Raw genomic sequence first — 18,541 nt, 5'->3', positions numbered from 1 at the left:
AAAGTATATGTAAAAGTATTTTGTGAGATATATAAAGGCCACAAAGTCAAGATGAAATTTAGCTAAAATTTAGTAAGCTAGTTCATAAAAGTCAGTCAACAACATTTAACATATGAACACCATGTAATCCATAGGACTTGTGATGCTTTCACCATAGTTCACATCATACCATTTTTACATGAGTTACAGTCAATAAACCGGATCAATGCTATTCATTACCATTATATATTTTTTAAATTAACGTCCAAACAAGAAAAACCAATTTGTAAGCATATATATACAATATATGGTTGTGTCTTCATTTGATAAAGAAAGGACTAAAACGTATTCAAAGCTGTCTACGCCACAATTTAAAAAAGACAATCCTCGGGCCGGCCCAGTGGCTTAGCGGTTGGGTGCACGCGCTCTGCTACTGGCGGCCCGGGTTCGGATCCTGGGCGCGCACCGACGCACCTCTTCTCCAGCCATGCTGCGGCCGCGTCACACATACAGCAACTAGAAGGATGTGCAACTATGACATACAGCTATCTACTGGGGCTTTGGGGAAAAAAAAGGAGGAGGATTGGCAATAGACGTTAGCTCAGGGCCTGTCTTCCTCAGCAAAAAGAGGAGGATTAGCATGGATGTTAGCTCAGGGCTGATCCTCCTCACAAAAAAAAAAAAAAAAAAAAGACAATCCTCATATTTTTAATACAATTCTTTCTGGTGTCACATAAAAGAAAGGGCAGTTAAAGTCTGTGATTGTACTGTCAACTATTCAAGTTCTCCTTCGCAGTTTTCAGTCAAGTAAAAGGACAAATAAACTCACACACTTAACTCAGAAAAAAGTGTGAACCAAAGAATAAACAATATAAAAAGCCAGGACTAAAAGACAAAATAAGGTGCCAGAATGAATTAAATCTACATTAGGTTGGAACTTTACTTCTGTATGAAATAATGATGCTTAGAAACGTGATATTATATATAGGGACCTTACAGATGATCTAATCCAATCACTTTAGTTCAAAGAGAAGGAAACAGGTTGTTCAAAATCAAGATGATAAGACTAAATTAATGCATTTGCTTCCCATCCATTCTGAGACACAAGTGAAATAAACAGCACAGAATTCCAAAAAGGAATAAAATGTTTAACAGCAGAGAAAATAAAGGTATATAGGAGAATTCATCAAGGGATACTTTCTGGAAGACAGAAAGCAGAGGAAACAGAGAAGAGAAAGCCACTGACCATTTTATGCTACCAGGGAACTACAGCGGAGCTGGGAGCCAGTTGTGCATTAGAGGTGCAGAGTTGGCAGCTATGAGAGAGGAAAGAAATGAGAAATAGGATGGAAAATAGGGAAAGGAACTGAAGATTTCTGGAGCTGCCCCAATGATCCCTTACCTACAGAGCACAGGCAACAAGAAGGGTCACTTACACATTTGAAATAGTAAAAATTGCTGATTCCAAGAGTACTAATTTGGGAATAAAATAATATTTATTTCATATACTAATCAGGAGCTCTTTACTTTTCCATCCTCTGCATAGGCTTGCACTGGCTGACTCTTAAAAGAATCAGGTGAAAGAAGTAATATACCAATTCTCTCACTCATCCAACCCTAGAGATAAGAGGTATTTAAAGCAGACATTATTGATTGTCCTCCAAAACCTACAGCTTTCTACTGCTACCACAGTGTAGCAGAAAAGTGAAAATGGCAATGTTCTTTCCCTGGGCTCCATCAAAACCATTATCATCCACTAACTTCTATTGTTCTCATACCCTGTGAGCAGAGAAGAAAATTCTATTGGGTGGATTATAACTTTTCTGGAACCAATGGAACTTTTACTGGACAGTGTGGTCAGCAACTGCACATCATGACTATATTTGACTGAGGAAATAGTCTTTTGCAACAATGATAGGGAAACTATGCAATAAAGCTAAGAGTGAAGCTTTTAAACTAAGTGTTCTCTCTTAGGTACTTTTTAGGGGTGGGGAGTGAGAAAGTCACGTTTATCCCACAGAATCTACTTCTGTCCAATTATCTGCACAACTGGCCAATCTTTGCACTATTTGAAAGAGTGGCCCTTGGTTTCACAGCTCCCATTGACTCTAACTCACGGCACTGTTCCTGAACACTGCCAAAATCAAGGATAGGGAACAGGGCCAAAACTAGCCCCACTACGTAACTCCTCTTGTCTATAAGTGGGATAGCTAGTTCTGCTTAAGCTGACTGACTTGGGACTGAATGTGATAAATAAATATCTTCTGAAGCTTCTTTGAAGGTTGAAGGAGTGCAGAACTGGCCCCTCTCTCTATTTGGGTCCATGGGTAACCTGAAACTTATTTTCAGGTTAAGACATTTAAGTAAAAATGGTAGCTTATACAATGCCATATATTGCTTAGAAAAATAATATATTTAATAACATCACCTCTGTTCTCTTGAAAGAAAACAATCTAGGTTAATATTTTATACAATTTCAGGGTTTCAGAGAATTAATACACTAAGCCATAATATAATCATCAACTCTAGCTAAAATTAACCGAAGTCAATAATTTAATATTTTTGCTTGGGAATTATGCTTTTAATTCATCCCTTGAGATCCCTTAAGAATATACTGTTGTTAGGGCCATGTTTTCTTTTCTTAGTTATGAATTATAATTTTCTTTATTTGGCCATGCCGTATATCTATCGTTAAATTTGTTGGTTTACATTGTATAAAAATGTATTTCCTTTATAGAAAAACCATGTTAGATGACATAAAAATGCAAAATGGAACACAAAGAGTCATCTAAAACTATGTAAAATATCATAAGAGGTCACATAATAGGCCAGCAGTCTGCCATTCCCAATGTCACCAGAGTATGCTCTATGAGAAAGCAGGATTTCCCTTGAGGTGTCAGCCTCCAGAGGTGAAGCATTTACCCTAAACTTTCTTAACATATAACCTCTCTTAAGCCTACCCCAGTTATGCACAAAAGTCCTACCATCACCTCATACCAACCCATGAAGCAGATACTGCAACATAAAAACATGATGTGTGTGTATTTGTGTGTGTATGCATGCATCCACATGTGTTTATTCTTGAGGATTGCTTTTGGCTGGAAGTATGGAGATTTATAGTGACAAAGTGAACCCAAATTAATTAAACAATTATTTAATGCATAACCATATGAGGAGCACTTATTTAGAAATTAGTTGATAAAAAAATTAAATATATATATGGGTTCTCTTTTTCAACTCAAGGACAGCAGTTGGGAATATAATATCAACCCTGGCTAAGCTTCTAGAAGTTCTTTGGCACAGATTCACTATTAAAATCTCCTTAAGAAATTCTGCTATGTATTTTTTAGAAACACCTTCCTTCAACTATTCTAATCTGCCCTTTCATGGGGAAAGAGTAAACAGAATAAGACTTTTTTTTTTTTTTTAAACCAGTGAGACGGCTGGGGGCAGTTGGGTGGGCTCCAGATTAAATACGTTATTTTTTGCCTTCAGCTATCTCTTATCATGAGATAAAAAAGATCAATAAAATTTCTTCCTATTTTATTTGTTCAAAAACTACTCCATTCACATTTTAACAGTAATTCTATTATTTCTGAACATAGCTAATGAGAGCACGTTCATCCCATGCTTTGGTCTTTGTATTCCTCATCTGAAGAATCCAATGTTTCAGTCTATTCATCCCCAAATGTCCCTGTTACATCTTTTTTTCCCTTAATGTCTCATCAATAGATTGTTCAAGATGTATACAACCACATATCAGGATAGAACAATGCCCCTTTTTACTTTTAATCTCTGGCCTAAAAATGTCCAATAATTTCTTGGTCTTTTCTAACTGGAAAAGCCATTGATTATATTGACTTGTATGAAAACTACTCTTATTAGAGTTTATTTCTATTTAAGTCTACACTGTCAATTTCAGGGTTTTGTTCTGGTTTTGGTGGGAAGAGAGTTGCAGTTATTTTGGTTAAAAAGTAAAACAAATGAAAACTTCAAACAACTGGTTAAGTTAGGATTCTTCACAAATTGATTTAAAATAATGGGAAAAAAATATTCAAGCCAGGAAGTTGGTTTAAACAAGTAAACCTCAAACTAAAATGGAATTCTAAAATATACTTTAGTAAGAAAAATCATAATACAATTTTTTGAAATTTTTTTATACTTACAGGCAAATGAGTGAACACTTGAAAGATGCTTCTCAAAAAATTAATAAGATCCATTAAGTAACCACTAGCTCTTCCATCTGGCTCAGACATTGTCCAGTCATAATCAGCAAGCTGAACAAATTCATCAATTTTTTGATTAAGTTTAGTATATATTTCTCCTTCTGCTGCATGTCGGGCATCCTGACAGAGGACAAAACAACAACAAAAAATAAGAAACAGATACAGAAGCAGATAATAAAACAAATTTTCTTCGAATTATAAATTTTATTTTATATTTTTCTTTGGTCTAATATTTTAGCCACTTATTTAAAGTCCAAGAATATTTGGTTTTTTGGCTGGCAGTACTCTATTTATTTGACTGGACATCACTTTTCTTCTTTCCAATCTCACTATCACCTTTTTCATCTTTATGTGGTAGGACACTTTATGAGTTATTAACTCTGAATTATTCTCACAGCTCTAAGAAGATCCTTAGGAGAACCAGAAGTTGTCAAGAATTCAGAAGACCACTCCCATTCACTGACTCGCTAAGGGAAATTAAATTGGATTACTACAGAAGAAATGGAATAGTTGCTGGTATGTTGAGTTGAAGAGGAAAAAAAAAAAAGAGAGAGAGAGAGTTAACTTCTCAGAGGAGGAGAAAAGAAATGAAGGAATTGATGCAAAAATAGCAGAGTAAGAATCTCCAAAATTCTTTCCTCCACAAAAGCAACAAGATAACTAGCAAAAATTGTCAAAATCAACTTTTCCAGAAGTCTGGAAATTAATTCAAAACTTGCAGCAATCCAGGCAGCATTTACTCATGAAAAACAACCAAATCTTGGTAAGAAAACAAGCTTTGTGGCATTTTAATGTCCCCTATTTCCATTCTCCCCCCACCTCCTGGTCCACGGTACCCTTGAAAATCAACATCCTACAACTGTGGTGAAAACTAGCAGCCTATCAGCCACCAAAGGGGGCAGAATGGGCTTGGAGCTCCTTCAAAGCCACATTCCCAGAGAATGATCATTATTTGACCTATCTGGTGGTTCCCTGGATGACCCCACTTGCAGGGATGTCTTTATATGACCTAAATTGGGGCTTGTCCAGTGCAAAAAGCCTTTTCCCTGGGGGCGTTTGTTGAAAACAACTAGAGGCAACTGTTTAACATGACAGATGCCTTTGGCGGCGGATAACAGGGCACACAACAGCCTAACCAAAAAGCTTAAAAGAAAAAACTGGGGAATAAGATGTCCCTAAATGGCTTTGAAAAGCTCTGACATATTCCTGGAAATCTAGAAGGCTATATACACATGTAGGGCTGTGCACATGCTCAGGAAAGACGTAAGAAGGTTCTAAACTCCTGTTTCTGACTGACCTTGAAGCTCTGTACAAGCAGGAAGTGAAGGCTAAAGCACAGTTGTCAAGTGCCTGAGTGTTGAAAGCCTGCCCCAATACATACACAGAGTTCCTTGGCAAAGACTGGGGGACTTATTGATTCCAGGCTTTTAAGGAAACCTGTTATCTAATCATTAGCTGGCCACTAAGCTAACCAAGCAGAGACTTTAGTGGCCACACATGACAAAGAATACAGACTTTACAGAATTAATTCAGAAAAGTCACAAAACAACCAACCAGCCAACTACCAGGAAAACACAACAAACCTTGGAGAGACAGGAGAATCTGATTTCCAGAGCTGCCACATTATATTATTTTAAATGTCCACTTTTCAACAAAATTTACAAGCTGCACAAAGAAACAAGAAACTAGGACCCATACATAGGGAAAAAAACTAATCAATAGAAATTGTCCCTGAGGAAGCCCAGACATTGGACTTAGAAGACAAAGCCTTTAAAATAAGCTATTTAAAATATGTCCAAGGAACTAAAGTAAACCATGTCTAAAGAACTGAAGGAAAATATGAGAACAATGCCTCACAAAATAGAGAACATAAATAAACAGACAGAAATTAAAAAAGAAAAAAAAAAAAAACACCAAATAGAAATTCTGCAGTTGAAAAGTACAATAAATGAAATGAAAAAAATCACTACAGGGGCTCAACAGCAGATATGAGCAGGCAGAAGACAAAGAAGATTTGATCAACAATATAAACCAACTAGACCTAACAGACATCTATAGAACACCCAACTCAACAGTAGCAGATCATACACTATTCTCAAGTGACCATGGAATGCTATCCAGAATAGAACACATTAGGCCATATAACAAGCCTTAAAAAGATGGAAATCATACAAAGCATGTCCTCTGGCCACAATGGAATTGAATTAGAAATTAAGACCAGAAGGACATTTGAAAAATTCGCAAATATGTAGAAATTAAACAACAGACTCAAATAAATAACCAGTGAGTCAAAGAAGAAATCATGATCAAAATCAGAAAATACTTTGAGATAAATGAAAACAAAAAACACAATACCAAAACTTGCAATGAAAACAGTGCTTAGAGAGACAACAGCACTCTGATAGAATGGCATGAGAAATATTGGAGAACTGAAGACTATGCATTGCGGCCTTTGGAATCAAGGCAAAAGATCCCCATGTCTATGATTTTCTTTTAAAGGATCACATAAACCTGATACACATCACTGACTAAGAAGAAACCTAAGTATGATTAGTCATATATTATTTCTGAATACAATTTAACCTAATATATCATTTGTATCATGTCTATGAATAAGATCACTATAAAGACACTAAGATGACTAAGACAGCTCCCACCCTCAAAGATCTCACAATCCAGGAAGAGATACAATATTACAAAACATGACTAGTGTTATATTAGAGGTTTAACAAAGAATCCTGAGTAAACAAAGGAGGAAATAATTACTACAATTGTCCCCTCTTATCCATGGTTTCACTTTCCATGGTTTCAGTTACCCATGGTCAACCACGGTCTGAAAATATTAAATGGAAAATTCCAGAAATAAACAATTCATAAGTTTTAAATTGCACGCCATTCTGAGAAGCATGTTGAAATCTCACGCCATCCTGCTTGAGATATGAATCATCCCTTTGTCCAGCATATCCATGCTGTATACGCTACCTGCCCATTAGTCACTTTAAGCCGTCTCGGTTATCAGATCAACTGTCTTGGTATTAGGTTCGGTACAGAGTGTGGTACCATCTGAGGTTTCAGACATCCACTGGGGGTCTTGGAATGTACCCCCCGTGGATAAGAATAAATGACTGTACTTATTTGGTAAAAAGCTTTGTAGAGGGATGTCATTTGAGTTGGAACTTTAAAAAATATAATCAGGAACCCTCACTTTGGTATTTTGGTTCGTGTGCCTTAAGAAATTTTCAAAAGAAGAACAGTGTAAGAAAAGGTAAACATGAACAATCAAAATGTACCACTTTCACATTTCAATGCTTTGTTGGCTCCCTCTCCGATTTTCACAACATCTAATCACTTACTACACACTGCCACGTTGGGCTGAAGAAGACCAACTACTGGCAAACATCTTTCCATGTGCATGCCTGCCTTCACAGTAGGATTGGAATAGGAAGTCCAAGAAAGATTTTTCTTCTCTCCCCACTCAGAGGTCTAACACAAATTTGACACAGACAATAAAAACTTTCAATAGTATCTCTCCTCAACTACAGAAGAAAGTAAACACTACTTTAAATAAAACAAGAATTTAAGATAAGTTATGTTAATGTTATAAACTGAAATTTTAATGAAGCATAAAATATGGCAGTAGCAGAATGAATTCTGACTCAAAATAAAGTTATTTATAGCAACTTAAGCTATTAGTGTCACTCTACTAAAATTTCTAATGCAATGCAAATCTCTCAGAAAAATCTTATGATTGAGAAGCTTAACAGTGTTTATCAACAACACTATATCGGCCACTATAAATTTGGCACTCTGAGTAATGTAGGTACAAAATATCCACTAATATGGAAGCTCCATTAACACAGGAAGTTTGTGTCTGTTTTTGTTCACTGACGTATCCCCAATACCTAGAACAGTGCTTGCAACAGAGTAGGCAGTAGATTAAGTACTTGTTAAAAAAATCTGAAACATCGTTCCTGTCTTGAAGAAGTTTATAATCTAGTTGGGATAGAAAAGTACCACAAATAAAATAATCACAGAATGAATAAATATTAACAAATAATAATAATTAGTATATATTAGTAATAATTATTATATATTAGTAATAATTAGTATTGACTATATGTATAGTAAAAGTGCAGTGAAAAAGTAGAGATCATGTTGGGTTGGAAAGAAGGCTTAAGTCACTTGCTGTTCCAATTACTACTGCTGAGTACCAAATTACCCCCCAAATCTTAGTGCCTTAAAATAACAAGCATTTTATTATGCTCACAGGTTCTATGGGTTATGAATGCAGGTAGGGTACAGAGGGGATGATTTTGCTCCACTATATCTGGGAGCTCAGCTGAGACGACTTGAAGGCTGGGAACGAGACTCAAGAGCTGGAGATTAGAATAACCTAAAGGTTTCTTCACTCACATGTCTGGCACCTGGGATGGGTAGCCTCTCTACGTGGCTTGGCTTCCTCACAACATGGTGGCTACAGGATACCTGGACTTCTCACATGGCATCTCAGGCATCCAAGCATGTGTTTCATGCTTGGAATAAGGGGGAAACAACAGTGCCTTTATGTCCTAGCCTCAGAAGTCGCACAACATTATTTTCACTGTACTCCATTGGTTAAAGCAGTCACAAGCCTGCCCAGACTCAAGGGGAGGGGACACAGACCTCCATTTCTCAATGAGAAAGGTGTCAAAGAATTTGTGGCCATTTTAACAATCACCATCCTGCTAATAATGAATAATGGAGAAATGGCCTATAAAGAATATGGGCCAGGGGGTTGAGACAATGGGAAGGGGTTTGATTTCCACTATTTTATTTATCTTTGTATCTTGAGCAAATTACTTAACTTTTGTAAATCCTAGTTTTCTCATTTATGAAAATAGAATCATCATCACTCTCTCAGAGGGCTGTTTAGAGCATTATATAAGCTTCTGTAATTAAAGTATCTAACAGTACTTGGCACACAGTTAGGCGCTCAAAAAAGTGTTCGTTTCCTTAAACCTACTAGTGTTGGGTACCTAGTAACGCCTAATAGATGTTTATTAAGTGAACTGCATGAACACAATTAGTATATCAGAATTCCAAGCCATCCAAATTGCCCAAGTTAGCTTAACTTACTGTAGTTATTTGCATGTGAGGGAGAAAACAAGTGGGTATTATTTTCACAGAAGGATTTTTTTAAACATGAAACAATAGGGAAATGGAAAAGGGGGTCATATTTAATGTGCATTAGCCATAACAGCATTAGGGGCAGTTATCTAAGAAGGCAAATGCTTACGGCCTACAGAACTACACCATACATCTTCCTTACCAATACCACTTATGTACCAATTTCTCAAAGCAATATAAAAAATGAGTATTTACCACTTTACATTTTGCCCCAGCATTCATCATCAGCCCCCTCTATTTCATGTCTCACTACCTTTACTGAATCTAGGCAGATTAATATGGATTACTATAGAATTGAAGCCAAACTGCAATTCCAGAAGGCAGCCAGATAAGGGAAGCCTAAAGCTCAGAACTGTATAATCATCCCATAATACTCAACCCACTTCCCTTCTATCACCAGGCAAAAACAACTTGGAGTCTGATTGCTCCTACCCTCTACTACATTCCCTATCTGCACTCAGACTGCTATATATGATTTCTCTTGCTTTTCTGAGATGTCTCTAATGTAGGCAGGAAGGGAAAGAGATGCCTAACAAAATTTTAATAACCAATATCAAGAGACTCCTCTCAGGGCCAGCCTGGTGGCATAGTGGTTAAGTTCACGCACTCCGCCCCAGCAGCCCGGGGTTCACGAGTTCAGATCCGGGGTGCAGACCTATGCACTGCTCATCAGGCCAGTCTTGGCGTGCATCCCATATACAAAATAGAGGAAGATGGGCACAGATGTTAGCTCAGGGCTAATCTTCCTCAGCAAAAAGAGGAGGATTGGCAATGGATGTTAGCTCAGAGCCAGTCTTCCTCACCAAAAAAAAAAAAAAAGAGAGAGAGAGAGAGAGAAAGAGAGAGAGACTCCTCTCTTCCAAACTCACAGAGCTAAAGTACTTGGTGAAATTTTAGATTTGTTAAAAAATGGCTATTGTTTTAAAATCCTAATTTAAATCCACCTTTAAAATCAATGTTATACTTCTTAATTCTTCTTTTTACCATATAGAATTTTATTAAAAAAAATAAAGATGTTATTTCATATTTTCCTGGATTTTTTTTAAAGCAATATGGAACAATTAAAACATTAACCAAAAGTTGAGATGGGGAGAGGGATGATATATCTAGAAATTTTGAAGTCACGAGGGAAAACAAACACTGTATTTATCTCAAGGGAGAAAAATTATAAAAATGATGATGATGAAACCATTCACATTATAGTCGAATGAAGTCATTATAACTATATGCTTTCTGGATAAAGTGATTCAAAAACCACTAATTTTCTGAAAAAGAACTAAGCAAAAATAAGGGAAAAAACAAAAACTTATTTATTAATTTTTGTTGTTACTATCTAAAACTTTGCTAATTAATCTACTTTTCTGAGGTGACACCAAGAGAAGGTTCCACTTTTTCCATAAACAATCCAGGTCAAGATAACTTTTCTCAACATGTTGAAATGAAATTTTGAGGAGAGGGTTATCTTATATTTTTAAAAGTTTATTAATGGGGGCCGGCCCAGTGTCGTACTGGTTAAGTGCGCATGCTCCGCTTCGGCGGCCCAAGGGTTCACAGGTTCAGATCCTGAGCACGCACCAACACAGCGCTTGTCTAGCCATGCTGTGGCGGTGCCCCATATAAAGCAGAGGAAGATGGACACGGATGTTAGCCCAGGGCCAATCTTCCTTGGCAAAAAGAGGAAGATTGGTATCAGATGTTAGCTCAGGGCTGATCTTCCTCACAAAAAAAAAAAAAGTTTATTAATGCTTTCCACAGGCTATAATAGCAAACAAAGAATTCTCAGGGAGTCAGCAGCTGTGCTGTGTGAAAGAAAAATTTCAGAGAGCAGTTCTAGGCAGGAACATGTTTTAAAGGTAACAATCAAAAGGACTTTGCTAAGGACTAAGGATTCTGCTTAGTTTATAATCTAGACTAATATAATCATTAGAAAACATATGTACATGAACTGCATGAACTGACTCAATACATTTTATTTTTTAAAAAACAAGAGCAAGGAAAGAAAGACAGAAAAAGCTTTCATTGTAACTTTTCCTGTAATTATACACAGGGATACACTGAATTATTTGGTAATACATTTCTAAAAAAGATTACTGATGGTAATTTAGAAACTGTTATGAAAATTCGTATGGACTTCCTGGGGAGTTCTGCTACAGTTGAAACCAAAATACTCTCAATCCTTATGATCTCATCAGAATGTCAGGAACATATCAACTAACTCCTAAATTAAATTTTAAAAGATTCGGCCTATAAGCAAACCAATAATTCCTTTGCTTTTAAAGAAACAGTGCCCTCTGAAGGCAGAAATGTATCTAACATAATATGAGAACTATTTTTTATTTCAATATATAAGAATTAAATGATACCATACTATCAGTGGTTTGCAACCACAGGTGTGCAACGGAACTACCTGAGGAACTTTTTAAAACATATACAGGCACAAACTCCACCCTAGACCTCCTGCACCATAAGTATGTGTGTTCTGAATAAAAGTTAAGTAGTAATAGCTAAACATTTTAGTAAACATCTATGATTTACTATCATCCATTTCCTCTTCTTGGAACAGTTTCCAAATACATTTTGGAAAATCACTCTGCCCCCATTCACAGCTCTATTTGGTCTAGATGGGACTGAACATATATCTAGCTCCCAGGATGGATTCTGATGAGTTTAAGTCAATTAGCAATTATCACCCACTTACTCACAGGGAGTTCCATAGCAATTAGTGGAGGCACACACTCTCTCTTCCTTTAGATCACAGGGCATGACGATACGAAGTTTGGAACTGTGACCTGGCAGCCATTCTGCTACCAGAAGGAGAGAATCTACAGCTGCTGGGTTACCATGTGCTGTCTGAAGATTAGGCCAAAATTGCATAAAGCAGAGTTGAAAAATGGAGGAACTCTGGGTCTTTAGTGATATCTCCTGAGCAGCTAGCTTCAGCCTCACATGAAATCTGCCCTATTCTTGGACTTTACTGTCACGCTAGTTAATAATTTCCCTTTATTCTTTAAGACAGTCTGAGTTGATTTTTCTGTCAGTTCTTGTCAATTTTCTGTTTATAGCCCTGATTAATACAAGTACCTTATTTCAAACATTTTATTGAACATTCTAGAAAAGAAAAAAAAGTTCCATTTAATATTACTCATTTGGAGCAAGGGGAACACTTCTATGACACTTTTCTGAGCTTTAAAAATCTAAGCAGGAGATGACGTTGGAACTGCCAAAACGAAGGTGTCCTCCTCCCTAGACAATTTCTTCCTGCTCTACTTCAAGAAATGATGCTCCAATAATCTATGATCCTGACCTAGAAATTTCTAAATGTCAGTAGCATATAGTATCCATCTTATTAGCCAATGTCACTAATGACCCTACAGACAGAGGGGGAAAAAGCAAAAAAACAGCATATAACAGCAAACCGGGAAAACTATAATTAGTTATGATGGGGAAAGGAGTGTGATGGGAGCAGTTAAAAAGAAATACATCGAAGATAACTCTAGATTGTCCAGGAAAGGAGGCAAGAAAAATGGTGGTACCATCATAAAAAATTAGATAGGCAGAGAGAGGAGCCAATTTAAGAAATTACAATTTTTTATTTAGATATTTTAGCAGTCAGTGTAACAATTTATTCTTATATTTGGTACCTAAAATGAATCAAAAAATGAAAAAAAATTTGCTTGCCTATGCTTCAAATTAATTTAGTGGGATGGCTACTTTTCACTAGGGTTTTTCATTATATTATTGTGATTCAAAAAAAAAAGTCAGAGGTTTTAGAATTTGTATTGTGCCTCATACACATGCAAATCATATACTACCACTTGATCAATAACACTCTGGATTAAACAAAGCTCAAGATCTGCTCCACATGAACTAAGAATACAAATGTAAAAAGCCAAGGAAAGCTTATATTAATTAGAAGACTTGAAGTTTTCATAAAGTTCTAGAAATCTCTTTAAAATATTTTTCTTCATAAAAGAACACAGTCAACATGAAGTTTAAGTCAGGGATGCATAATCTCATAGTTCTCAAGTCAGCATGTCACAAATAGCATACTAAATGTTCCACTAGAGATACAGGTTACTGTAGGAGTTATATTTAATTATACCAAAACAATTTCCATGGGGCAAATCCAAAGCACTTCTTCAGGTAACTAGAGCTAGATAAAGCAAGCTAAAGTATCACATAGAAAGCTATGGCCCAGATGAGAGATAAGCTGAAGACAGAAATTTAAGGAACCTGACACCAACTGCTTCAAAGAATTATATTTTTCCCAGAATAAACATTCAAAACACATGTAAACCAAATATGACTTTTAAATACAATATGCATGCTTATTAACACATATGATTTTATATTCCTTCTTCTGGGTCATTGTATTTTACATTCAGGATCTCTGAACTTTCTGATCTTGAGCTTTCTAGCTTCTGTGAATGAGTTTCTAGAAGTTCCTCCCTTTCCTCATCTCTGCTGATTGCAACCCTATCCATGCTCCAAACTGATGCAAATACCCAAACACCTTCATGGCCCAGGCCGGTAACACAAATGAGTATGGCAGGCAAGGTGACTGTGGCAGGCAGGATGATTACAGAGCATAAATCTCATCTAAAGGTATTCAAATTCAAAAAGCTACAAAACAAAATCAAATATGTCTACAGGACCACATTTACCTACTTATTAACTGTAGTTATTCGTTTGTAGTTATCCGCCCTTTCCGATTAAAAAATTCTAGTGATTAAGAACCATTCTGCATCTTCTCCTCAGCAACTAGCACAGTACAACAGAAATATATTTTTGCTCAATAAACATCATTTAATATATCCTCCAGGCCAAAACTGACTACCAGTTTAGATGAAAATTTACAAGTAATTACTGCTTTGTTCACAGGAATGTCTTTTGGGACACAATCAAAGCCTTACTTTAGACAGGACAAAATATTTCATTTCTTGTTCCTTATCAAAGTACTAGAAAAACCTAAATCCATCATGGAGCCATGTGCTAGCTACTCCACTTCTAGTGATACACAGGAAAGGGCAATATAGGTTTTCAGTTGGAATCAGAGTCGAGAATAATTCAAAATCCAGCTTCTGGATTATCTGGGATTGTTGTGGGTCTTCATAAATTGAATAATTTTCTAATTCTCAAATTACCTAAATCATCTCCTTTTCCTTTTTTAAAAGGTGGGTGCTACACTTTTACCTTTACAGTTTTCAGAGGCTTTTGTACCTTTAAAATGTTAAAGAATGGCTGGGGGCTTTGTAGTAGCATCTGCCACTTCTTAGGTAATCTAGGTTGTCTGTCGTCAGCTTTGCAAATCATCTGATATAAATAGCTTTTTAAAGTACTCCTCAACCATTTCCTTCCCTATTCTATTTCTGCTTTCCACCACCTTTATAAGAGGCACTTGCTATGATTAACTGATTACTGATGATAAATTACAGAAAAACAGAAGCTGAGCACTTTAATGTATCAATGGGATTGAGGTAGTCTATAAATTTTGTTGATCTCCCTCTTTTGCTTATAGAACTGAAAAATGCTTTTGTTTTTTGTTAGCTTTTATGTTTTCAGCATAGTAGCATCCCCACTATTTACTTTTCTGTATAATTGACCTAATTATTCTATTCAATAAATATTTAAGCTTTTGCTTTTTATTTTCTTCTGGTTTTTACCTTTTAGGATTTTATCTCGTTCAAATGTATTAAATCAGCTGCAGGCCTAAAACTGCTTTATGCAGCCCTCTCTAATGGGAGAAGATAAGAAGAGGAAAAGCTGGTAATGGATGACAAAAGAAATAAATCTTACATGTATTGCCTTTAAAAAATGACAATGGAGTTGCACAAACAAAACAAGAAACTGTACAAAGGAACACTCCACCAATAATACAAAAGACTATACACAAAACATATAAGTAATCAGAAGCTGAAATGCAATTAATCAGTCAAGAAGTAATCTTGCAAGTGTTCTGGCAAAGCAATAATAAATCAACTTCATATATGTAATAGAACAATTATAATTTAAATGAGAAATTTAAAAACTTCCTAATACTTTACTAGTTTTAAATGTATGATTATACCAGTTTATGAATTTATATCTTTACTACTAAAAACTAAATAAACATAAATTTTATTTTACTCATACAGTAAACATCTCAGTTATTTAGAGGTCACATATGCAGTCAATAACCAGAAAAAAGCAAAAAAGTCTCTGAGCAGCCAAAATTGATATTACAGTTCACACACCAATAAATAAGTTGTAGTAAATTCTATAAAGGAATACTATACCACATTGGAAATTCAGTGATGCTGAATGAAAGAAGCTAGACACACAAAAACATACACTCTGGATGATTCCATATAAATTGAGCTCAAAAACAGACAAAACTAACCAGTGCTGTTAAAATCAGTGCATATTGAGAAGAGATAATGACTGGGAGGAGGGATAACGGAAACTTTTACAACGCTACTAATGCTTTATTTCTTTATTACACGGGTGAGTTCACTTTTTTTTTTCAATTTAAATAGAACTTATTTTTTAGAACAGTTTTAGGTTCACAGCAAAATTGAGGGAACAGTACAGAGACATCCCATATACTCCCTGCCCACACATTCATGCAGTCTCCCCAACTATCAAAATGCCCCACCAGAGTGGTACATTTGTTATAATCGACCAACCTACATTGACACATCATCATCATCCAAAGTCCACAGGTTGCATTAGGGTTCACTCTCGGTGTTGTACATCCTATGGGCTTGGACAAATGACACGTATCCACCTTATACTATCATACAGAGTAGTTTCACTGCCTAAAAATCCTGTGCTCCATCTATTCATCCTTCCTGTCTCCCCCAACCTGTGGCAACCACTGATCTTTTTACTGTCTCCATAGTTTTGCCTTTTCCAGGATATCACATAGTTGGAGTCATACAATATGTAGCCTTTTCAGATAGGCTTCTTTCACTTACTAATATGGCATTTAAAGTTCCTCCATGTCTTTTCATGGCTTGATGGCTCACGGCTTTTTAGTGTTGAATAATATTCCTCCGTCTGGATGTACCACAGTTTATTTATCCATTCACTTACTGAAGGACATCTTGATTGCTTCCACGTTTTGCCAATTAGCAATAAAGCTGCTATAAACATTTGTGTGGGTTTTTGTGTGGACATAAGTTTTCAACTCATTTGGGTAAATAACAAGGAGTGTAACTGCTGGAATGCATGGTAAGAGTACGTTCAGTTTTATAAGAAATTGTCAAACTGTCTTCCAAAGTGGCTGTACCATTTTGCATTCCCACTAGCAATGGATGAGAGTGCCTGTTGTTTCATATCCTCACCAGCATTTGGTGGTGTTAGTGTTTTGGATTTGGGCCATTCTAATAGGTGTGATATGGAACACATTTTCACATGCGTATTTGCCATTTGTATATCTTCTCTGGCGTGGTGTCTGTTCAGGTTCTTTTGTCCACTTTTTAATAGAGTTGTTCATTTTCTTACTGTTGGATTTTAAAAGTTCTTTGTATGTATATTTCGAATAACAATCCTTTATCTGATATGTCTTTTGCAAGTATTTTCTCCCAGTCTGTGGCTTGTCTTCTCATTCTCTTGATGATGTCCTTCACAAAACATAAGTTTTTAATTTTAATAAAGTCCAGTTGATCAGTTATTTCTTTTATGGATTGTGTCTTTGGTGTTGTATCTAAAAAGTCAATGCCTTCCAAAATTTTCTCCAACGTTAACTTCTAGGAGTTTTATCATTTTGCATTTTACATTTAGGTCTATGATCCATTTTGAGTTAATTTCTGTGAATAGTGTAAGGTCTGTAACTGTAATCATTTCTTTGCATGCAGATGTCCAGTTGTTCCAGCACCATTTGTTGAAAAGACTGTCTTTGCTCCATTGTATGGCCTTCGCTCCTTTGTCAAAGATCAGTTGAATATATTTATGTGGGTCTATTGCCAGGCTCTCTATCCTGTTCCATTGATCTATGTGTCTATTTTTTGGCCAATACCACACTGCCTTTATAATAAGTCTTAAAGTCAGTAGCATCAATCCTCCAATTTTGTTCCTCTCCTTCAATATTGTGTTGGCTATTCTGGGGCTTTTGCCTCTCCGTATAAACTTTAGAATCAGTTTGTCAATATCCACAAAATAACTTGCTGAGATTTTGATGAGGAATGCCTTGAATGTAAAGAACAAGTTGGGAAGAACTGACATCTTGACAATATTGAGTCTTCGTATCCATGAACATGAAACATCTCTCCATTCATTTAATTCTTTTTTGATTTCTTTGATCACAGCTTTGTATCTTCCTCATATAGATCATATACATATTTTATTAGGTTTATACCTAAGTATTTCAACTTTGATGCTGCTAATGTAAATGGTACTATGTTTTTAATTTCAAATTCCATTTGTTTGTTGCTGGTTGCTATGGACATAGTGAGAAGGCAGTCATCTGCAAGCCAGGAAGAAAGTCCTCACCAGAACCCAATCATGCTGGCACCCTGATCTTGGATTTCCAGCCTCTAGAATTATGAGAAAATTAATTTCTATTGTTTAAGCCACTCAATCTTGTATTTTCTTACGGAAGCCCTAGCTGACTAATACAGATATTGGTACTGAGAGTGAGGTGCTGCTGTAACAAATATCTAAAAATGTGGAAGCAGCTCTGGACCTGAATAATGGGTAGAGACTGGTGGAGTTTTGAGGTGAATGCCAGAAATATGGATGTATTAAGGACAATTCTGATGAAATCTCAGATGGAAATGAAGAACATGCTATTGGTACCTGGAGGAAAGGAGATCTTTGTTATAAAGTGGCAAAGAACATGGTTGAATTATGTTCACGTTCTAGTGTTTCGTGGAAGACAGAACCTCTGAGCAATGAAATTGGATATTTAGCTGAGGAGATTTCTAAGCAAAGTGTTGAAGAAGTGGCTTGGTTCCTACTGACTGCTTACAGTAAAATGAGAGAAGAGAGAAATGAATTGAATAAGGAATTGTTAAGCAAAAAGGAATCATAACTTAAAGATTTGGAAAATTCTCAACTTGTCCACGTTACAAAAAATGAGAAAGTGTGTTTGCATGAGAACACCAAGGGTGTGGCTGGACTATCAGTTGATAAAGAGATCATGGAATTATATGAGCAGAAACACTGCCAGTTTGAAGGGAAGGAGATGG

The 18,541-nt window shown here is 36.1% G+C and overlaps 1 protein-coding gene across 4 annotated transcripts in view; it reads right to left on the bottom strand.

The window, feature by feature from the left end:
• Window positions 1-18,541, bottom strand: part of EXOC6 (exocyst complex component 6) — a 182,735-nt gene that overhangs the window by 54,847 nt on the left and 109,347 nt on the right. For all 4 annotated transcript variants that reach the window (XM_058543542.1, XM_058543544.1, XM_058543545.1 and 1 more), the window contains exon 18: window positions 4,146-4,325. In XM_058543542.1, the coding sequence (XP_058399525.1) occupies window positions 4,146-4,325 (180 nt within the window). The remainder of the gene's footprint in view (window positions 1-4,145; window positions 4,326-18,541) is intronic.

This window comes from Diceros bicornis, chromosome 6 (genome assembly GCF_020826845.1).
Source record: "Diceros bicornis minor isolate mBicDic1 chromosome 6, mDicBic1.mat.cur, whole genome shotgun sequence".
In the NCBI taxonomy this organism is placed as follows: domain Eukaryota; kingdom Metazoa; phylum Chordata; class Mammalia; order Perissodactyla; family Rhinocerotidae; genus Diceros; species Diceros bicornis.
The sequence above is the reverse complement of the archived record's forward strand: the minus strand, read 5'-3'. Positions and strand labels throughout refer to the sequence as shown.